At 37.3% G+C, this 24551-nt stretch overlaps 2 protein-coding genes across 2 annotated transcripts in view; both read right to left on the reverse strand.

The window, feature by feature from the left end:
* Nucleotides 1-4650, reverse strand: part of LOC109113732 (A-kinase anchor protein 12-like) — a 36660-nt gene extending 32010 nt beyond the window's left edge. The window contains exon 1 of the mRNA XM_042746264.1: nucleotides 4352-4650. Within this exon, the coding sequence (XP_042602198.1) occupies nucleotides 4352-4462 (111 nt within the window). The 5' untranslated portion in view covers nucleotides 4463-4650. The remainder of the gene's footprint in view (nucleotides 1-4351) is intronic.
* A 2973-nt stretch (nucleotides 4651-7623) lies between these two features.
* mthfd1l (methylenetetrahydrofolate dehydrogenase (NADP+ dependent) 1 like) overlaps nucleotides 7624-24551 on the reverse strand; it is a 52549-nt gene continuing 35621 nt past the window's right edge. The window contains exons 27-28 of the mRNA XM_042746432.1: nucleotides 8699-8823; nucleotides 7624-8549 (exon numbers count right to left, since the gene is read on the reverse strand). Of these exons, the coding sequence (XP_042602366.1) occupies nucleotides 8734-8823 (90 nt within the window). The 3' untranslated portion in view covers nucleotides 7624-8549; nucleotides 8699-8733. The remainder of the gene's footprint in view (nucleotides 8550-8698; nucleotides 8824-24551) is intronic.

Below are 24551 nucleotides of genomic sequence, written 5' to 3' on the forward strand. Positions count from 1 at the left end.
GTTTAGTATCGCTTTAGAGTGGGCGGGATTATTTACATGGCATTATAGTTGTCTACTGCCACGACTCCTAAAAAAAAAAAAAAAAAACTTTTTAATTACGCGTCGCCCCATCAAGCTCTCGCTGGATCCGCTTCTCTGCAACAGACAACGAAACTTTTTGGTTGTTAAAAAAGGTGCGCTCATTCAAAACAGTAGCATTCGATCCTTCCCTGGCTGTGCTGATTTAAATCTAGCGGTTCTTTTGTGTTTGTGTCGCAAGTTCAGTAACGCAGATAGTGATGATTCTCTCCGGGCCAATCTGGGATCTGCAGAGCTTACACGTCATGTTTTGGTAACCGTATGGTTCACTTGGAAGGTGGTACTCAAAAAAGTACCAGGTACAATGTACTGTACCCAGTGGAAAACCCCCCAAAAGTGAACCGTACCATGCAGTGGAAAAGCGCCATTAGTGTGAATGGGATGGTGGAGCAAACAGCCTGACAGGCCACCACTGCCAAACCCTCATTAACCACTGATCCCCTGATGTCTGCATGCACTTCCATCACAACCTACACTGCTTAATATTTGACTCCATTCCCTATTTTCACTCATCTGCTGATCCTGGATCGGATCCTCTGACCATAGGACTTACTGAGCACCGCTTTACTGTGAACCTCAGTCACTGATCTCAAGTCAGTGTGATCATAGGCATTTGAAACTAATGAATGCTATGACTGGAGAGTCAAAAACTGCTGATTAGGGTATCATGGACAATGAACATTTGGTAAGTACCAACAACCATTAGTATGAACTTAAAAACAGAATTTCATAGAATTTCTGTACAATTGAGCCACCTATCAATGCACATTCATCTTTGCTGTGTCTCACAGTAAGGTTTTTACCTTAATGAGTGAAAAATGAAAATCTCACATCTCAACACCACCTGTATTCAATGTGACAGCACAAAGTCAGCATGACATCTCATGTTTTTCTCATTTCTTTCACATGCAAAAAGAAAAACATATCCCTCTCTCTCCATTTCTCATCTTTACCGTTCTCCTCACCTCCAGCAGCAAAGCACATGCTTATTATGCATCTACTTGTTTTCCCTCCCAGTGCCCTCTCTTTCACTCTTTCTACGTGATATGTTCCCATTCAAACTAGCAACCTTCCTTCCAAGTCCCCCTCCCTGCATCACTCTCTCCCTCTCTCTAGTTCTCTTTCTTCGGGCCGATGCACACACACTACCCCTCTGCCCCGGGACCTGTCCTCCAGCCCATCCTAAATGGGCCCTCTGTTCTCTTCGTTCTCCACTCCTCCCCCCTCTTCTCGGGTCCCATCCTTTATGAGGCTCTTATCTGATTGCAAACGCTCCCACACCACCCCTCTCTCATTACTGCCCTCACAAGTAAAGGGTTTTATACCTTTCTTCATAAAGTTAAATAAGTTTACGCAAGCTAATCGCAGGTTTTGAGTATTTTCAGGCTTTGAATAGTGTGAATCTAATCCAGATAATCGCAACTAAAGGGTGTTTATGAACTTGTCAATCAGTGTATTGTTGGTTTGGAAAAAGGCCTGAGTGTGTCTCTCACAGCAAGGGAAACATAGGCATTATTGTGAGTTTATATTTGCAATTAAGTCTTGGGGCTTAGCCATTGAATCCACAGCAAACAGTCTGAAAAGAGTCGAGAGCTGAGGGTTAGCCCCTATTGGTTTTTTAACAAAGTGAGTGTTTTGGAGGCATTTCAGGGGGAGCAAATGTTCAAATGTGAGGGGATGTCTAAGTAGGTGCTCAACCTTGTGTATGTTTTGACCCATTTTTAGATAGCGCGAGTGTGTGCGAAAGAGAGAAATTACTAAAATTCCTATGTGCACCAGAGAGGATGTTTATCAACCACATCTCCAGTAGGGCGCCTCACACAAACGCTGTATACACAGAATGTAGTTGTATTTCTAAAGTGCACACACACATACACTGTTAACAGGCCAGTCGCTTGTGCCTTGCCAGACTACACCTGTTCAAGGGTCCTTATCTGATAAATAACAAACACTCCAGTTTTGAATATTCCATATCTCACACACACGTTTCGACATGTTTCAGTCTAGATTTCAATTTACACAGAATTCAGAGAAGTCACAAAACTGGATGGGTTTAACAGGGCTTTTTGTGTCTTGTTCCAACAACTACATGTTTATTCTTTTAGGCTTGCCTGTTAAAAATGGCAAATACTGTATACAAGCTCAGCTGGTCAGACAATCATCATGCACTTCACAGAAACTAAACAGCTGAAGAAGAAGAATGGAATGTTGGGAGAAAACAAAATGCAAGGACATTGTCTTGTTTGTATCTTGTTTGAACGGAATTGTAACCCTTTTCAGGAACAAAATGTGTCCCATCATATTTCTGCACATACCTCTCCTAAAACAAGCTGTGGTCTGTTGTATAAAGTTTTGTAATTAATGCTGTCGTTGTGCTGATCTCTTTGGCAAAAATAAATAAATGAACAACCTACAACAGTTAATATCGTATTAATATTTCAGAAGGCTGAATGTACTGGTAGATGTACATGAACATCTACAGCATATATGCTTTCCACTTCCAAATATGTAAAAGTATTACACTGGGATCATCTCTGTAATGGCTTTGTCAATAATGCTTCTATGGTTTTTTGTAAAAGGTCTTTTTAAATAATTAATGTGATCAATACGGAATTTGATCGTGTTAACATCAGATGAAATTATCATAGGATTTATGCCAAAATATGAAAAAGTTATGTTATTGATATAGTTGTAGGTTACAGAGTTACCAAATGTTTCAGTGTTTTTTAAAATGGTAAACAAAACTATCTGGTTACCAGCTTTTTTCAAAATATTTTTCATGTTCTAAAGAAGAAAGAATGTCATATGAGTTTGGAATGACATGAGAGGGTATTCATATTTGAATGAACTATTACTTTTAAGACTCACTCAAGCATCTCTTAAAATGAAATAATTGTATGATAAATCATAGTATAAAACGGTCAGTTTCCATCAAAAATCATCCTGTGATTCTTGGTAAACCCCTGAGTTTTCTGCATGGCTTCTGCTTGCTACATTATCCTGTCATTTTGATACATAGCTCTTTGGAGCAATATAACGCCAAGGTGTTAGTTATGCATCCCGTGATTCGGCACATGACAAGAAATAACAGCATAGTGCAAATTTGTGTCTCTAAATTAGGTAAGGCATCACACAAGAGTGAAAAGTCCCAGATTGGTTGGAGCCAACCCAATCTCATGAAAAAACAAGGTTTTGCAAGGTGCCGATTTCTAATGAATATGTATATTTGATTTGCAAAACAACAACAACAAAAAAACATCATTTTAACAACAAAAACAGTTAGCATGAAGGTCCATGCCTGAACCTAACCATGAGTGGGGAATTATCAGATTGTATGAAAAAATTACAGATGTGATTGTACGAATTCATACAAATCAACCATCAATTTGTCAAAAAAATATTTTTTTTTGATCCATAATCACGCTCTCATCAGCAAATGGGAAATGGAAAACCTGGATTACAGAATGCAGAAAAGAAGGGAAAATTGCTGTTGCTCCAATCACAACCTGTTCCAGTCCATTTGTTGTTTAGCAACTCACAAAGAGTAAAAAATGTTCAACATAGGCCTACACTAAAATATAACCAAATTAACTTGCCAATTTTTTACTCTATGCCCTCTATAAACTCTTATGTCTTGTTTAGAACACCTGCATAAAATTAGTATCAACATGACTAAATGCTAATATTCCTTATGACAGCACTAATGCATTTGAATGTTAATATATTCAGAAGCAGAACTACTTGAATGATAATTCTAGTCAAGAAAACATATTCAAACACTAATGAGCCTAACCAGGCGGATATATCTGACTCACTGTCATAAAATATTGAGAACATGCACCTTCATCATGAAGAATTGTGAACGGGATAGAAATGCAGTCATATCTCAATTTTCTGTGTTGTTGTCTGGACCAAAAAAAGTGTCGCACCTCTGCTGTAATAACCGGTGGAGTCTATCTGACCGCCTCAATGCTGCATCACTGCAAATCTACTCATTAAGCTTGAAGAAAAGCTCTAAGAATAGACATAAGCAAACACGTTTCAACGTTTTCTCGGATACCTGCTAAAGCGAATAGCACAGTCACAGCTGTCAAAGGTATCAGATGTTTACATAAAGCAAAGCTCAATAACTAGCTGCGCCACACATCTGACTCAAGGGGTCCCGAATGGGGATACTTAGGTGAGCATGTTAAATGGTTTACTCCTCTTTTATCCACACACATCCAAAACGTCACATCAGAGCGACAATATTACTTTTCAAGCGCAGTGTTACCTTGCCGTCTACGTTTTCTCCATCCTGAGTGTCGCTGAGCTCCGCGCCGATGTCCTCTGGCGCATCTTCAGGGCTCTTCGCGTCCCGCTGCACGGATGGTGTCGCTCCCATGGTGAATAACGTCGCTGTTTCTCCACTTTTAAGTCAAATAACGAGCGTTTAAAAGGAAGTAGGTATCCAATAGCCTGCGTAAATGCGCCCTGCAGTCCGTCCCGAGGGTTGTCTGCTTTGGAAAGTGTTGAAACGGGTCTGTAGGTTCACTTTTAGGAGCCCTCCTCCCATCAGTATCACATGGAGAGCAGCCAGACACGCCTTACAGCATCAAACCAGAGAGACCTGAGAGAGTGCAACACCATCAGTTAACACAACTAAAAATTGAATATGGCTAACAACCTCTGAGATAATCATAAAAATTCTAGAAGATTAAGATAAAATACACTTTTGAGGCAAGAACTCACAATTCTGTCTGGTTTATAAGCTGATGTAATTCTTAAATAATTAAAATAAAATGAAAATGTAATTTAACTAATAAAAATAACTAACTGAAAACATTGTTTTCTGTTAACATTACCACTCACAGTACAGTTACAGTAACAAAATGTCTTAAAACACCCCCAGTTTCCCTACCCCTATAAAACATTTTTGAGAACAAAAAGTGCTCATTATAAACTACATGCTTGCTTTCATGTAAACCGCTCATGAAATTCCATAGAATATTAAGATATTATTACAACACCTGCCTTTCTTAGTAAAATTTAAAGTATACAGAACCATTCATTTTACAATGGCATGCAGCTGCAGTAATGAAAATATTAAAATTTAAGCTTAAGCCCTGGTTTTATTTACAGACAGTGGGAATGTCAACATTGGGTGCCTTGGGGCCTCCACAGAAAAACAGCCCAATGGAACGTGTCCCGCAGGAAATCTCAAATTAAGAGGGCACTGTAGTTTGCGTCTACATGCATGCATCTAAACCAACCGTGCAGTGAGGTCCCTCTCTCTCTCTGTTAACTGCATGTTCGGCTGTGCTCCAAAGCATTTTGTTTAGATGCTTTAAATGCATAAATTACAGGCCACTTGCGAATCACAACCAAGTTTGCACAAGCCACCTCGTGGTGGCACGATACACTGGCTCTGTGTGTAGAGAAGTAAACAACACCTAGTGTAAAGGGTTAAGATTAAAATATATAATGCATTCAGTTTTATTAAGAATACTGAATGCATTATGCATTACGTTTAGGTAATTTGGTTATGTTTATGTTATACAAAGACCATCCCTGTAGATGCTGTATATGCTGTGCAAAAGTTTGGTCATTGTTATAGGATAACTTGCGCTGTAATAAAAGAGGGAAAAACATTTAAAGAATGGACTGAAGACATGTTTGCCTTTCAGAAATACCCAGACCACATTTAGAGGCAGTAGTTTGTGGTGGTAAGAGAAGTGGTATGTTTTGAGCACATTGTTAAATCCATAATTTAAAAAGACTTAAGCAAAAAGGCTCAGGTCATGACCTGTATTGAGAGTGTAAGGGAGTCTTATTACTTAGAGATGTGATTAACTTATATCCAACATTTTATAGGTTATGGACTCTTAATTTCATCACAGTTCAGAGACTGTATCGTAATACATTCACACTGTAACTGAATTAAGTAACATTGACTTTGTCTAGTGTGACCCCTCACACATGTACTCCCATGTCTAAGTGATTCAAAATAATAATTCGGATGTTCAGTTACCTTTAGGAACACTTAGTTCAGAATGAGGCCCAGTGATAAATAAGCTGAAATCCAAAGCAATTACATATTAGTAAATAATGACTTAATTAGCCTTTTAGCTGATGCTAGATGAGGCAAATAAATAATCAAAATAATTGGTGCTTGAATTGCCAGATTTTGTCTTAATGTCATAAAAGAACAGCCCTAAAATAACTGAATCAGCATCTCTGTGACCCAGACAACATAACCTAATTGAAACATGACTGATTTGAGATTCTTGACATAGATATGAACTTTATGAATTGCCTGACGTTAAAGACTCAGTACAGCTAATTCAGAGTTCCCAGTATTTGTTAGGCTAACAGGCCGATGCTGTAATAACCACAGTGATACACAATGTTATTATTATATAATACCATTCAAATGTTTGGGGTCACTACAATTTGTTTTAAAGTGAAAGCAAGTGAGGCATTGATATTGTTACAAAATAAATTCCATTTCAAATAAATGCTGTTCTTTTGAACTTTATCAGAGAATCCTTAAAATTGTATCATGTTTTCCACAATATTTAACAGCACAAATGTTTATGAACATTGATAATGAGAAATAACTTTAGTAGTGGCTACTGGAAATTCATGGCTACTGGAAATTTACCAGCTGCTGAAAATTAAGCTTTGCCATCACAGGAATAAACAACTTTTTATAATATTTTATAGTATTACTGTATTTTTCATCAATTAAATGCAGCATTGCCGTGTATAAGAAACGTTCAAAACAGTACAAAAACATTACAAAATCTTACCAACCCCAAACATTTGAACTGCAGAGTGTTGGGTGAAATGCAGTAAAAAGCCTTACAAAAGGTCAAAAGGGCAGCATTCACTATAGCAGCAACAAAAACCCATGCACTAAATCATAAAATAATTATTTTTCCCTCTTTTAAAGCACACAATCTATTTGTTTTTTTTTACAACTTGGGGAAAAAAAGGAACAATAACACCCTGGACTACTGGCCATTCATTTTGGGTACCCAAAAGAAGAAGAAGAAAAAAATCCATAAGGCAAGAGATTAGAAGTACAAGAGACTACAAGTTTTTGTGTGTGAGTATTTGAGTAAATTTCAAGTTGAGCTGGTCAGCTAATTATGGGTGTCTTCAATGACAGAAGCAACAGGCCTCTCTTTAAAAGGGGTATGAATGAGTACTGCTGCCCTCACAGGGTGTCTCTGGTGGGACTGCATCCTGTAGAGGCAAAAGAATAGAAAGACCCTGTGGGGGTCATTCATCTGCTACCGTTTAATATATCACAGCTCTTTATCCTAATAAAAGACCAAGAAATCTAATCTAGAGGAATTTCATATTTGTGGACCAACAGTCTGACTTCACAATATGGATTAGTGATTCATTAACTCGTTCATACATGTGCACACATCACTAATGCATTCTCTCTCTCTCACACACACACACACACACACACACACACACAATGAATGCTGAACCATTAAATGTTTGGTAACAGTAGCCCATTGATAAACAAAAAATGAAGGAATGAAAATGTTCAGTACTGTTGTTTTATTTTTGTCTGGCTAGTCATCTTTTTCTGACTGCCTTTTTCACTGTAGAATCTATCATCACTGGGGGAAATACAGGTTTTCAAGCATACATATCTATTGCAACAGTCAATGGAATTCTTCTTTACTCACGTAGCACTGTAGTTTAAGACTCAGAATAACAGATAACAGTGGAACGTCTCAAACAAGACTTTCTGGCATGTACCCACATGCATGCTGAAAATGTGCATTCACAGGTAGAGAGATCTATGCAACAATTCATTTATAACAGAGAGAGAGAGAGAGAGAGAAAACAGGTGTCAAACCACTAACACCACTTGTAATTTTGTTTTGTGTAGTTTCTAAATAAAAGCATCTCAGACTTAAGATACATGGCATATTTGTCTATAAAAAACATCTGAAACTGTTTAATGCTACACAAGAAGAATAGTAACAGTATTCAAATGAAAAGAAATGGAGTTTTTTTTCAATACTGTTACCATATTGCATAGGAAATCTGAACCATTTAAGACAGAAATATTAATTGAATGTTTAGCTATATAGAATGAGTTTAAAAACTTTTGTGCGTCATTAAATTGTAAACTCTAAAACACTATGTAAACAGAAGTGTTTACAGAAAGAAAAATGAAATGTAAAGTCTAAAACTCCAAACTCCAAGTCTCCAAACCTACAACTACAAATTATTATTATTATTATTATTTTTGGAAAAACAAGAAGCCACTGCTAAGTACACAATTCATGGAGTAGATAACATTTTGGAGTTAAATTTGGTAAAAAAAAAAAATGCCCTGTGCAAAACATAAGAAGGAATGTTTGTCAATCTAACACTCAGTGGTTTCACTGCTAGAAGGCAGCGGATGAGCTGTATTCAGTGGCATATGAATGGAGGCCTACACGGACACTGAGGAACACCTGAGAATGGGAGAAAGCAATAAAGGGGAAATAAATTAAAGGAGAGAGTTTTAGGTACATTCAGTCAAATCTGACCTTTTTGTTGTGTGGCATGAGCAAAACACATAAACAAAAAATCATTGTTCTGTCACTCTTAATTGTGTTCTTACTGGTTAAAAGCATGTGTGAGACTGCAGACATGTCTTCAGAAGAGTCCTTTTATCTCCTCCGTCACAGGATCAAGGTCAATGTCATAGAAACAGGGTCGTGTAGGCAAGCCTGGCATGGTGCTCATCTGAAAGAAATGTATAATTCAGTGCACAAGAAAAAAGAAACATTTTGATAGCCAATAAATCTTTTTTTATGTGCAAACAAAACATCACAGCACACAGTAAAAGCGTCTGTGTAAACTAAAGGTTTGTTGAATAAAGTTTAGGCACTTAGAAGACTATAACTGATACATAGTTTGTTTTCATTAATAAACGAGTGATTAAATTAGTCTATGTGCTTTAGATTCATTTAGCTTCAAGATCATAAATTCATTCTTAAAAAAAGAGCTGGTTTCAAAGATGTTACAGCATGTTTAACAAACCACCTAAACATCTATTCTAGGCAAATCTTATTATCTCCAAATGACTTCTTTGGCATATAAATCTCAATTACAAACAGAACCTAATTCTGGAAACACTAAAACCAGATTTATCACCTAATGAATGCAGTTTTTTTTTTTTTTTTTTAAAGAGACAACTGTCTTTAGTAGCCCCCAATTTTGCCATCATTTTGAAACTGTTGCGTCTATTACTATTGTGATAAAACAAGATTTTAATGTTTTAGAATCAGGTAAGTATATATAAGTAATATTCATTCTTTTTAAAAAGTATGCAGATTCAGGATTAAATTATTAAAAGTAAAATGTAAAGGTCATCATTTTATTTCCCTAATAACAAAATCTATAGCCAGTGGTCAAACCAATTGATTATTTAAAAGAAAAATGAACAAGCTTAAAAATACCACAGATTAAAATCAAGTGACTGGCACACATGTGAGACTCAGGAAAAATAAATGAATTATCTTAATTAAATTATCATTACAAAAAGAGGCCAAGACAGAAAAAGAGAGAGAAAACAGTACACCGTTTATCCAGCAATTTCACCTTGCCCAGAGAATGAAAACTAGTCTATAATTTTCACAGAGGTCTCAGATATAAAGATTTTAAAAATCCATGAACGTTATCAACCTGAAATACTTCAGCTCCAATTTCTCATGACTGATTAACCTTTGTTTTCATGTTCTGAGAATAAAGACAGACATCATCCATCCCAACCCTCCATCTTTTCTTAGAACAAATCCTCACCACAGCAAGCACAGCTTTAAATATTTTAAAGAAAGATTCCTCTCATGCATGACAACCCAGGAGCTGTTTAATAGTTTATTACAGTGGTTCCCAACCACGTTCCTGGAGGCCCCCCAACACTGCACTTTATCCATATCACCATAACAAAACAAAACACACCAAGACCATCAACTCACAAATACAGACCCGGAGACCTAAAATGGGTGTGTCAGACAAAGGACAGATGCAAAATGTGCAGTGTTGGGGGGCCTCCAGGAACGAGGTTAAGAACCACTGGTTTAATAGAATAAATGAACTTGTAGAAAGATGAGGTAAACCAGTTGACTAATTTGAGCTAAACCTTACTATTCAGTTTTTTCATTCTACATATTTTTTAATAAAAAAAAAATCTAAAAGTAAAACAAGCTGGCAAGCTGACAAAAGGTATTGTCCACAGCATGACATCACAATGTGGCTGAACTAATGGGTAAATCTCCACCGATTGGAGAAATCAACTTTGAATTCCATGGGACCCAAAGAATTTAAAACAGACCAGGTTTGGGACTATGTCCAGATTATTCTAATGTTGGACATACTCAGCAACAGTACAAACTTCTTACTAATAAACGGCATTTTCTTCCAATCTGCTTAAGTACCCTTATGGCAGAGGGTGGAAATTACTTTGGAGTTTCATTGCAATATGCCAAACTATTGTCAAAAGCGCAAGAGACTGAACCCAGATTGTTCAGATTGAAGCTCTGACCCTTCCCTATCTCTGAGACGGACTTTACAACGTTTCTTCAGAAGATGGATTCAGAAAAGTCAAATTCAGAACAAGAATTCAGAAGATGATGAAAACAATACAGGGGGTGTCAATACACCTATGGTGCTTGACCCCTATAAAGAGTAAACCAAATACAACACTGTCTCGGCAAATTCCCTTAAAAGGCCATCCGCTTGCCTGTGTGGTGTTGAGATGTCTTCAGTGCCAAGAAACATACAAGCGATTCAGCTACTGACCAGGATACAAATCTGCACTTCAGCAGTTTGTTTTTTTTGCTTTAGGTTAAAGAGTTCATTTTGTGCCGTCATATGAGCATTGCCACGCAAATAAACTACAAATCTAATTGGTATTCTAAATTAAGCCAAAAAAATTCCCACAATTATTTCCATACACAATACTCCATTATGTAGTCACTGCTCTAGAACAAATGGCAACTTAATTCATTTGAACATTTGGTTCAAATGGGCCATGTTTTCCTTCCCGCAGACCATTGTGTCTGATTATACTTTCTACTGAACATGCTCTTTGCACCAGTCTGCTGTTGACATGTATTCATGTCAGTGTGGTGGTCAGGTTGCCAAAACACCATAAGCCTTCCAGCAGTATCATCAGGAATTCATTGTGCGGCTTACAGCAGACACGGATTTGGGCAATAAATTTCCAGAGCTGAATGGAAGCTAAGATCCGTTGAGTCCCATTGTTCTCTGGCTGACCCCTCCCTCACATATCTGGTGCATGACATCAGTTACTTCCTCCTGTATCCCCCAAGTCTGCTTTGTCCCTCAGGGCCTATCATTGAAAGTAACAGGCAGAATAACACACACCTGTCTTGTAGCCCGAGACACACAGTAATGTTCAGAAATGATTGGAATAGATATGACTTGCCTGTATAATGATTACATGCCATTTAAAATGTAAGTTTACTATGACTGAAAGACAGGAAACGTGTTTATAAAATAAAATCTTTTTAGTAGCTGTAAAAATTTAATAAAAATACTAATGTTTTAAACAAGACTGGAGTAAACTTTGCTAAAAGATCTGAACTTTACCATCATATAATAAATTACATTTTAAAATATATTAAAATAGAAAACAGTTACTTTAAATGTAAAATGAACTTGAAATAAATATATTGACCCTAAACTTTTGAACAGTAGTTAAATTTATTTATTTATTTTTTTTAAATAGCATATTCAAATAATCTAATTTCAGACTTTCTTGCATTGTAAATGAGACCTCTAGCACAATGTCTTTTCAGGGTTATAGACTAAATTTTCAGAACTTTATATTTCAGAGCTTATATATATATATATATATATATAGTATATATATATATATATATATATATATATATATATATATATATATATAATATATATATATATATATATATATATATGTATATATACACATACATACATACACACACACATATACACACACACGTGCTGAAACTTGTATATTATATTCATTCTTTACACACAGACTGATATATTTCAAATGTTTATTTCTTTTAATTTTGATTATAACTGACAACTAAGGAAAATCCCAAATTCAGTATCTCAGAAAATTTTAATATTACTTAAGACCAATACAATGAAAGGATTTTTAGAAATCTTGGACAACTGAAAAGTATGAATATGAAAAGTATGAGCATGTACAGCACTTAATACTTAGTTGGGGCTCCTTTTGCCTGAATTACTACAGCAATGCGGCGTGGCATGGAGTCGATCAGTCTGTGGCACTGCTCAGGTGTTTAGGAGCCCAGGTTGCTCTGATAGTGGCCTTCAGCTTTTCTGCATATCGCATCTTCCTCTTCACAATACCCCATAGATTTTCTATGGGGTTAAGGTCAGGCGAGTTTGCTGGCCAATTAAGAACAGGGATACCATGGTCCTTAAACCAGGTACTGGTAGCTTTGGCACTGTGTGCAGGTGCCAAGTCCTGTTGGAAAATGAAATCTGCATCTCCATAAAGTTGGTCAGCACAGGAAGCATGAAGTGCTCTAAAACGTCCTGGTATATGGCTGTGTTGACCTTGGACCTCAGAAAACACAGTGGACCAACACCAGCAGATGACATGGCACTCCAAACCATCACTGACTGTGGAAACTTTACACTGGACCTCAAGCAAGGTGGACTGTTTGCCTCTCCTCTCTTCCTCCAGACTCTGGGACCCTGATTTCTAAAGGAAATGCAAAATTTACCTTCATCAGAGAACATAACTTTGGACCACTCAGCAGCAGTCGAGTCCTTTTTGAAGCGAGACACTTCTGATGCTGTCTGTTGTTCAAGAGTGGCTTGACACAAGAAATGAGACAGCTGAAACCCATGTCTTGCATACGTCTGTGCGTAGTAGGTCTTGAAGCATTGACTCCAGCTGCAGTCCACTCTTTGTGAATCTCCCCCACATTTTTGAATGGGTTTTGTTTCACATTCCTCTCCAGGGTGCAGTTATCCCTATTGCTTGTACACTTTTTTTCAACCACATCTTTTCCTTCCCTTCGTTTCTTTATTAACCCTCTGGAGTCGATTAACGCGTATACGCGTTTTGGGGTATTTTCTCCTGATAACCCCGAAAAGAACTTAAATTACACTTTCAGTTTTGATTGTACAGATAAGTGCAATACATCAATCGAATCTGTAAAGGGTCTACTTTTTTTTTGTATACAGACATAATAACAACAAAACTTTGTGCACTTATAAAATAAAGATAACAAACAAGGAGTGCTGTCTGCAGCCTTTGTCTGCGCTGATCTTCAGATACAAAAAATTCATTAAAATGAACTGTAACTCAGTGAATACTCAACGAAGAGACATGAGAGAGATATCTATAGAAAGCCTGACATGTCTACTTTTAAACTAAACAAGTGCTGCCGAAAAACAAATATTCTGTGATAAAGTAAATCCATATGAAAACAACGCGATGTCCGTTTTTCACGTCTCCCTTCATTATCTTCTAATGCGACCACGCCCCCGCGCCGAGCGCGCTTTTGAGATTCAAATGTTTCACTGAAGCGCGCGGCTTTTGAATACGCCCACACAACAGAAGACAACGCAGCGAGACTGTTCTTCAAGTTTTTATTATTTCACTGTTTGCTTCGCGATGAGAGGAATAAGACATAATTCACCCCAAAAAAGATGTGATGCGGTTGAGGATTTGAGATTTGGATTTCCTCAGAAAAAAAGAATGAAGCACTTTATTCAGGAGAGATCATAAACATGAGTAAGTCTCTTTTTATTTATTTATATACTTGTACTAGTTTTCACATTTCACTTTTTCCAAACCATAATTCCTGACTAAATGTATAATGAAGTGAAATATTATGAAGTTTCAATAACAATATACACTACTATACCATTCAAAAGCTTGATGTAAATAATATAAATGTAACAATAAATGTAACTGTAAAAAATGTAACAATCATTGCTGTTCTTTCAATTTATCCCCCCTAAAAAACCTAAAAACATATTCTCAGCTCTTTTCAACATTAATAATAATAATAATAATAATAATAATAATAATAATAATAATAATGATGATGATGATAATAATAACAATAATTGTTTTTTTTTGTAGAAAATAAGATTGTTAAAAGGATTTCTGAAGGATTGTGTGACTGGAGTAATGATGCAAAAAATTCAGTTTGAAAGTCAGCTTTGATTTTTCCTAATAAACTGTTTAACTGCACTCACAAGTGAATATTAAATTATGCTGTGGTGATAATTAAATATATTCTAAATAAACTACAAACATAAAATTATATAGATTTATTTTGTCCTCACATTCTTTCTTGTAACTCATCCCTCTCAGTGACACAGCTGACTGAATGGCTCATTATGCAGCTCATTATGCAGGCCTTTGTCTTCTCAGGTGTGAATTCATGATAGTTGACGCCTACTCGCATATGACTTTTACCAACAAAAAGTGTCTTAGAAAATCTTAAATCAATATATTGTTTTCTGTAAGTGAGTAAACAAGATGATTTTCACATCATTTAGAAAAAAAAAAAATTCTAGGCTACAAGCTCCAGTTCTCAAAATTCCTGGGAACCAATTTTCTGTATGTGTTTTATTGCCTTATTCAAGTGATTTAACATTTTTAGTTTTTCACTAACCACGCATAACATTTTTTTCTCTCAAAAACACAATCATGTACATACATGCTGCTCACATATTATTATAGCCTAGTTTGTGCTGATTACAGTGAGATTACACTTTAGCCATTTAGATATTTATAAGAAACTGAAAAAAGCACAAATGTCAGGGCATGACAAAACTTCTCCAGGCCCCAAAAATACCCTTAGACTCCAGAGGGTTAATGTGCTTGGACACAGAGCTCTGTGAACAGCAAGCCTTTTTGCAATGACCTTTTGTGTCATGCCCTCCTTGTGCAAGGTGTCAATGGTCGTCTTTTGGACAACTGTCAAGTCAGCAGTATTCCCCATTATTGTGTAGCCTACAGAACTAGACTGAGGCCATGTCCACACTAATACGTAGTGTGGACTGTGAAAGCGGAGGCTTCTGAAAACGATGACGCTTAGTCATGTGACTCATATTATACCAATAGATATCTGTGTTTATACTGGTATTGTGCACGTTATGTGTATGCACTTTCACACTATTGCTTTAGATGTGTTACTTTGTACACTCTTCATATCACAGTCCTGCACAGATGAAAGCAAATTTAATCGTGATCGCGAGTTGCATTATAGATCAGACGTACAATCGTGAGTGTGCGCGACCTGGATGCGTCAGTGAATGGTGAGTTCTTTTCATAAAATATATAAATTTCCTGTCAGAAAAACTGCATGAAAACGTTTCATGTCTGTTCCATGTGTATAATCTTGCAGTGAGCTTTTTTGAGTCTTTACGCATGCGCAGAAAGCGAATTTAACTTTTTCTGATGTTTCTGTGTGGATGAGACACTTTTGGAAAACGCTTAAACGCTAGTGTGGACGGAGAGCGTTTTAAAACGAAAACACCATTTTCAAATGTATCCGGATTAATGTAGACGTAGCCTGAGAGACCATTTAAAGGCCTTTGCAGGTGTTTGGAGTTAATTAGCTGATTAGAGTGTGGGACCAGGTGTCTTCAATATTGAACCTTTTCACAATATTCAAATTTTCTGAGATACTGAATTTGGGATTTTCCTTAGTTGTCAGTTATAATAATCAAAATTAAAAGAAATAAACATTTGAAATATATTAGTCTGTGTGTAATGAATGAATATAATATACAAGTTTCACTTTTTGAATGGAATTAGTGAAATAAATCAACTTTTTATGATATTCTAATTACATGACCAGCACCTGTATTTTATATATATATATATATATATATATATATATATATATATATATATATATATATATTATATATATATATATATATATATATATATATGCGGTCAAATGATTAATCGCATCCAAAATAAGTTTGTTTACATGATATATATATGTGTGTGTACTATGTATATTTATATTGTTTATATAAATACACACACAAGCATGTATATAATTCAGAAAAATGTGTTATATTTATATATTAAATATTTAATATAAATTATATACATATAAATATATACATGTACATACATATAAATACTGTATGAGGGTATATTTATATAAACAATAAATATACACAGTACATACACATTATGTAAACAAAAACTTATTTTGGATGCGATTAATCATCAAATTATGTATATTAGGGCAGCGCAAGTTTACACGTCATTATCCCGTTAATTTTATCGTGCGTTAACGCAGTTTTTTTTATTATTATGAAAGTCCGCTGCTCACTGGGTCTGAATACACATACAGACAAACCATGGGGACACAGGAGGGGTGTGATGTTAGGAGCATTCAACTTCATAAAGCGCCGCGCAAACCGATCGCAATCTGACTTGAAGCAGTGCATGCCGGTTAGAAATTTTGTCCGACTTGAGACCTATGCTTGAGACGGCGCCGATGCCACATGACTGTCATGTGTGGCATCAAAGTACCGCAAGAGCGCTTCGAGAGCAGCCAGTTGACTCAGCCGCCGTGGTTTCTCAAGAGCGACTGCAGGAGCGCTGATGACGACACAGCTGTTTCACGATTGGCCAGATTCACCACATGACAATGATCACATGTGTTTCGGGTTATTCGAATTATAATGGCCACAAATCTGTGTTTTTAGAAAGGTAAAAGCTTTTTTACTGTAGTTGCACTGTTGTATTGAGTCACGTTTATCATACAACACTGATAAAGGCATATATTCCCCCATTTTATTAGTATTTAAATAGTATATGATTATGTTGAACTTTATTCTTGAAAAGATGGCTCTGTATTAAGCAGTATACAGTGGGTATGGAAAATATTCAGACCCCCTTAAATTCTTTAAATCTTTGTTATATTGCAGCCATTTGCTAAAATCATTTAAGTTCATTTTTTTTCCTCAATGTACACACAGCACCCCATATTGACAGAAAAACACAGAATTGTTGACATTTTTATACATTTATAAAAAAGAAAAACTGAAATATCACATGGTCCTAAGTATTCAGACCCTTTGCTCAGTATTTAGTAGAAGCACCCCTTTGATCTAATACAGCCATGACTCTTTTTGGGAAAGATGCAACAAGTTTTTCACACCTGGATTTGGGGATCCTCTGCCATTCCTCCTTGCAGATCCTCTCCAGTTCTGTCAGGTTGGATGGTAAAAAGTTGGTGGACAGCCATTTTTCAGGTCTCTCCAGAGATGCTCAATAGGGTTTAAGTCAGGGCTCTGGCTGGGCCATTCAAGAACAGTCACGGAGTTGTTGTAAAGCCACTCCTTCGTTATTTTAGCTGTGTGCTTTGGGTCATTGTCTTGTTGGAAGGTGAACCTTCTGCCCAGTCTGAGGTCCTCAGCACTCTGGAGAAGCTTTTCGTCCAGGATATCCCTGTACTTGGCCGCATTCATCTTTCCCTCGATTGCAACCAGTCGTCCTGTCCCTGTGTGTTCTATCTTGGTCTCATCAGACCAGAGAATCTTATTTCTCTGTTTTTTTTTAGCAAACTCCATGCGTGCTTTCATGTGTCTTGCACTGAGGAGAGGCTTCCGTCGGGCCACTCTGCTATAAAGCCCAGACTGGTGGAGGGCTGCAGTGATGGTTGACTTTCTACAACTTTCTCCCATCTCCCGACTGCATCTCTGGAGCTCAGCCACAGTGATCTTTGGGTTCTTCGTTACCTCTTTCACCAAGGCTCTTCTCCCCTGATAGCTCAGTTTGGCCAGACGGCCAGCTCTAGGAAGGGTTCTGGTCATCCCAAACGTCTTCCATTTAAGGACTATGGAGGCCACTGTGCTCTTAGGAACCTTAAGTGCAGCAGAAATTTTTTTTGTAACCTTGGCCAGATCTGTGCCTTGCCACAGTTCTGTCTCTGAGCTCTTCAGGCAGTTCTTTTGACCTCATGATTCTCATTTGCTCTACTGTCAAAAATCTGGGTGTTATATTAGACAGTAACTTGTCTTTTGAAAATCATTTCACATGTTACAAAAACAGCATTCTTCCATCTTAGAAACATTGCCAAGCTACGAAACATGTTACCTGTTTCTGATGCAGAAAAGCTAGTTCATGTATTCATGTCCTCTAGACTGGATTATTGTAATGCACTGCTAGCTGGTTGTCCTGCATCCTCAATAAACAAGCTACAAAAATTACAAAATATTATAACTTAAGTCCTTACCAGGTCAAGAAAATATGATCATATTACCCCAATTTTACAGTCTCTGCACTGGCTACCTATTAAGTTCTGTATCATTTAAAAAATATTATTACTTACCTATAAGGCCCTTAATGGCTTAGCTCCTGCGTACCTAACTAGTCTTCTACCACTCTTCAAACCACCAAGCACCGTAAGGTCACAAAACGCTGGACTTTTGATAGTACCTAGGATAGCAAAGTCCACTAAAGGAGGTAGAGCTTTTTCGCATTTGGCTCCCAAACTCTGGAATAGCCTTCCTGATAATGTTCAGGGTTCAGACACACTTTCTATGTTTAAATCTAGATTAAAAACACACCTCTTTGGCCAAGCATTCAAATAATGAATCTCATAATTTTGGACTGCAGTTATATCTGATCAAATGCGCATTATTATTCTTTAGCTTGGGTTAAACTAATTAATTTTACTTGGCTAGAACAGCAGCTACGCTAATTATGTCTCTATTTGTTTCTCTGTTTTGCCACGGGATTAACTAGGATTTACACAAGTTCCAGTCTGGATCCAGAACACCTGAGAAGAGATGATGCCAGCCCCTCAGAGGACCTCAGATGATGCTAACCCAGAGACAACATACAGAACTACCACATTTTGCTATAAGTTTTATTGTATAATTGCTGTTAATAGTGTTAATCATCTGTTTGTTTACGTCTTTTATTGATTTTTCTGAACATTTCTGCCGTATGCACATAAACTTTAGGAGAGCTACTCCTAAATATTGTAGAAACGTTATTTTCTGTAAAGTTGCTTTGCAATGATTTGTATCGTAAAAAGCGCTATACAAATAAACTTGAATTGAATTGAACATGCACTGTGAGCTGTAAGGTCTTATATAGACAGGTGTGTAGCTTTCCTAATCAAGTCCAATCAGTATAATCAAACACAGCTGGACTCAAATGAAGGTGTAGGACCATCTCAAGGATGATCAGAAGAAATGAACAGCACCTGAGTTAAATATATGAGTGTCACAGCAAAGGGTCTGAATACTTAGGACCATGTGATATTTCAGTTTTTCTTTTTTAATAAATCTGCAAAAATGTCAACAATTCTGTGTTTTTCTGTCAATATGGGGTGCTGTGTGTACATTGAGAAAAAAAATGAACTTAAATGATTTTAGCAAATGGCTGCAATATAACAAAGAGTGAAAAAATTAAGGGGGTCTGAATACTTTCCATACCCACTGTATAATCAGTATATATCTGTTGCTCATGAAAAAAAAGTTTCTGAAATGTCTGTGTATTTAACAAGTATTGCATTTAATTCACTTCATCTGTGATAAAGTATGCAAACACCGTGTGAGTGTCACTAAGGGGAGAGGAAAGTGTCCGGCTTGACATGTCTGTTTTCAACTCCACCCACGACTGCAAGCGGCTGCTCTCGTTGACCGCCATCTGTAGCCGTGCTTCAAGTCAAATGCACCCGTTGATGAGTACTGGCTTTGGATGGGTGTCATCACGTGTCTCTCAACCAATGAGAGAATTCGGGGTGGCCCTAATGGCGCTTTTCCACTGCGTGGTACGACTCTGCTCGGCACGGTTTGCATTTCCACTGCAATTTAGTATCGCTTTAGAGTGGGCGGGATTATTCACATGTCGTTATAGTTGCGCCGCCTCTACTGCCACAACTCCTAAAAAAAGCCTTTTTCATTCCAAGTCGCCCCATCAAGCTCTCACTGGATCCGCTCCTCTACTATCAATGAGAGGAATGTCTGTACCTCCTCAACAGACAACAAAACTTTTTGGTTGTGTAAAAAAAAAAAAAAAAAAAAAAAAAAAAAAAAGGTGCGCTCGTTCAAAACAGTTGCTTTCGAATCTTCACTGGCTGTGCTGATTTAAATCTAGCGGTTCTTTGTGTTTGTGTCGCAAGTTCAGTGACGCAGGTAGCATCACTGGCCATTGATTCTCTCTGGCCAATCCGTGATCAACAGTTTACACATCATGTTTTGGTAACGGTACGGTATGTTTTTGGTAACCTCAACCAAGGTGGTACTAAAAAAAAAAAAAAAGTACCAGGTAACTGGTACTGTACCCAGTGGAAAACCCCCCGAAAGTGGACTGTAATGAGCCATTCTGTGCCGTACCATGCAGTGGAAAAGCGCCATAAGACTGCAGCAGCGCTCACGACTTCATAAGTGGGAAATAGGAAGTTTTCTGATAGCATGTAAAGGCAACAGAGAAGTGCTCTCGCTCAGCGCAGTGGAGTGCATTGTTTTGTTAAAGAGCAGGTCATATGGATTTTTGAAATATATCTCTTTTGCAGTTTATAATGTAGCTATCATTAAATGAAAACAATCTGCAAAGTTGTTAATCAAAAAAGTGCATGATAAATAAAGATATTGTCTCACAAAAGAGAGAGTCGGTTCGGAATCGCCTTAATGAGTCGTTATATTTTCGAATCTATTGCCTGTTAAGGGTATACGTCACTGGGTAACACATTTGCATAATCCCCGCCTGCCCGCGAAATACGAACAGAGTCTGACCTGCCCACAAACACTTCCGCTAGTTAGTGTGTTTACATGATGTTGAGAAGACGCTGTGTTCAGGGATACCACAGAAATAAAATTTGTTGCGTACATATTTGACCAAGGACTGATTCACTAATCTTGGCTTTTATCTTTGTTGGCTTCTAATCTTCTTAATTTGGACTAACAAGCTCTCCGAACCACAACCTGTAAGTAGTATAATTGATACGTTGTGTACATTTTCAACTGAGTGCTCAAAAAAAGTTTTTGTGCTAATATGTGATGTATACCTAGAGCAGCTTTAGGTTTCCAGGTGAAGCACAATATTATTGTCTTACTGAAGTGGTTCTGATAATTCGCTGTGAACCTACTATTTCCTAAGAATGTCTCAATTATTGTAGACTGATGTTGTTCTAATGACTTTGTTTAATAATAAAGAATTTAGTGTAGCACACAGACTTTATAATCATTGTGAAATTGCTGTTTATTGTGCTGCACCGGCAATTATAGGGTTCATGTGGGAGAGACCAGCGAGTGTAAGGCTGGTGCGCCTGACACAGCTGTTCTGCATTCTGATTAAAAGTAAAGACAGCGTCTTTTGTCTGTCATTTTTCAAACATTACAATAGACATATTTTGGTTTACAAACTGTATTGTTTCATCAGTTAGTCACGTTAGCACTTGGCTAACATTTTCACCAAGTGTTCACAGTTTAGCAGTTAAACTTTAGCTGTGGGCACGTGTATTTGTATTTGATGTCAATATTATAAGAATGGATTGGAGCACTATATTACTGTTTTATGTAAAGGTGCTTTGTCAATGGTAGCGATGGCTAACTGGCTCATGGACTCTCTGTGCCAATCACAACAGACTTGGCCAGCTGACCAATCAGAGCAGTCTTATGGAAGGGAGGGGTTTGCTCCGAACTTTCTTGGAACGAATCGTTTCCTAATCATTGGCAAATGACTCTAATATTAAATGTATATTCTGAGACAATTACTGACCTTAGATGCATTTAAACCTGTTGTAGGGCACTTTAAAATACCATATGACCTGCTCTTTAACTTTGTGGTTTATTATTTTGAGTTGTTTGGGACGTGGTAACACACTGCCCTCTCACAATATATTGCTTTACAGATCCATCACTTTTGCTGCTCAGAAATGTACACGCAATCATCCTGCACGTATCAGTTCACTACTCCGGCACTACATACGCAGCGCTCCCGAGCCCAAGTGAACCGCGCTCTGGCCCAACTCTTCCAACCGAACCAGGGCCGGCTAAATGAACTGCGGCACAAAGCGATCACACTAGTCAAACGAACTGCATGAAAAAATGCAGTATTTAAATGACGATTTCATTTATTAAGAGACAAAAGCTCTCCAAACCTATCTGGCCCTATGTGAAAAATTAATTGCCCCCTCCTGTTAAATCTGAAAGAACTGTGATTAACCACATTATTTTAGAAAGCTGAGTTAAATTTCACTAGCCACACCCAGGCCTGATTACTGCCAGACCTGTTGAATCAAGAAATCACTTAAATAGAAGCTGTCTGACAAAGTGAAGCATGCTTAAAGAGTAACATATCATGCTGCGATCCAAAGAAATCCAAGAACAGATAAACAAAATAGTTGACATGCATCAGTCTGGCAAGGGTTATAAAGCCATTTGTAAGGCTTTGGGACTCCAGCAAACCACAGTCAGAGCCATTATCAACAAATGGAGAAAACTTGGAACAATGGTGAACCTTCCCAGGAGTGACTGGCCTACCAAAATTACTCCAAGAGCACAATGACGACTCATTCAGGAGGTCATGAAAGAACCCAGAACAACATCTAAAGAACTGCAGGCCTCACTTGCCTCAATTAAGGTCAGTGTTCATGATTCAACAATAAGAAAGAGACTGGGCAAAAACGGCATCCATGGGAGACTTCCAAGGCAAAAGCCATTGTTGACCAAAAAGAACACAAATGCTCGTCTCACATTTGCCAATAAATATCTTGATTATCCCCAAGACTTTTCAGTAAATATTCTGTGGACTGCTGAGACAAAAGTTGAACTTTTTGGAAGGTGTGTGTCCCGTTACATCTGGTGTAAAACAAACACCGCATTTCATAAAAAGAACATCATACCAACAGTAAAATATGGTGGTGGTAGTGTGATGGTCTGGGGCTGCTTTACAACTTCAGGACCTGGATGACTTGCCATAACTGATGGAACCATGAATTCTGCACTCTATCACAAAATCCTGAAGGAGAATGTCCAGCCATCAGTTTGTGACCTCTAGCTCAAGCGCATTTGTGTTGTGCAGCAGAACAATGATCTGAAACACACCAGCAAGTCCACCTCTGAATGGCTCAAGAAAAACAAAACTAAGGCTTTGGAGTGGCCAAGTCAAAGTCCGGACTTAAATCCGATTGAGATGCTGTGGGATGACCTTAAACAGTCCTTTCATGCTTGAAGAAGAGTGGGCCAAAATTCCTCACAAAAGCGATGTGAAAGACTCATTGCCAGTTATCACAAACACCTGATTGCAGTTGTTGCTGCAAAGAGTGGCAAAACCAGTTATTAGATTTAGGGGCAATTACTTTTTCACGTAGTGCCAGGCAGGTTTGGACAGCTTTTTTCCCATAATAAATGAAATCATTATTTCAAAACTGCATTTTGTATTTACTCGGGTTACCTTTGTGTAACAAAAAAAAAAAAAAAAAGATCTGAATCATTCAAAGTGTGACAAATATGCAAAAAAAAAAAAAAAAAAAAAAAAACTTAGCACTGTACACACACACACACACACACACACACATATATATATATATATCTCTCTTTCTGAAAATATATTCTGAAACTATTATTATAATATTGTTAGACTGCTGCTATTAATTTAATTAATTTATGTATTTATTATCATTATGCTGCAATTAATATATAATTTTTAACCACAAATGCTCATCTTGCACAGGCTCTGCGATGTGTATTCGCGGTCAATTCTTCGTCTGTGAACTTTGGTTCAAAAAGGTAGGCTAGGGCGAAAAAAAAAAAAAAAAAAAAAAAAAAAAATATCGATCTCATTTTCTCCTCCAACTTCGAAATCATCCGACATTGTTGTTTTGCCTTTTTTTGTAGGTCGTCTGACTTTCTTTGCACATTCTCTTTGTAAACATTGGGTTGGTACTTCCGCCTATATTACGCGTGGTCTTTCCAACGTGATTACGTAATGCGTGAGGTCGGGCTGGTGCAATACAAGCAAATGTGGTTAAAAAGTACATACATTTTTATTGGTTTAAGAAAACAACCGATCATTTCACTAGATAAGACCCTCATTCCTCAGCTGGAGAGCCCTTTGAAGCCGCATTGAAACTGCAATTCGGACCTTCAACCCATTGGCCGCCACTGAAGTCCACTATATGGAGAAAAATCCTGGAATGTTTTCCTCAAAAACCTTGGTTTCTTTGCAACTGAAGACAGTTAAACATGAACATCTTGGATCAAATGGGGTTGAGTAAATTATCAGAAAGTATATGTAATTTTGGAAGTGAACTAATCCTTTAAAATTTAAGCACTGACTGACATCTGAATGTATTGCAATCAAGCAAGCAAAATAACTAAATAAGGATAGATTTGAGGAAAGAAATAAAGAAAAACAGAACAGCACCAGAGATGAAGAGATTGCACTGAAGTTCAAAGCATTGGCAGTAAATTCT

This window comes from Cyprinus carpio, chromosome B20 (assembly GCF_018340385.1).
Source record: "Cyprinus carpio isolate SPL01 chromosome B20, ASM1834038v1, whole genome shotgun sequence".
In the NCBI taxonomy this organism is placed as follows: domain Eukaryota; kingdom Metazoa; phylum Chordata; class Actinopteri; order Cypriniformes; family Cyprinidae; genus Cyprinus; species Cyprinus carpio.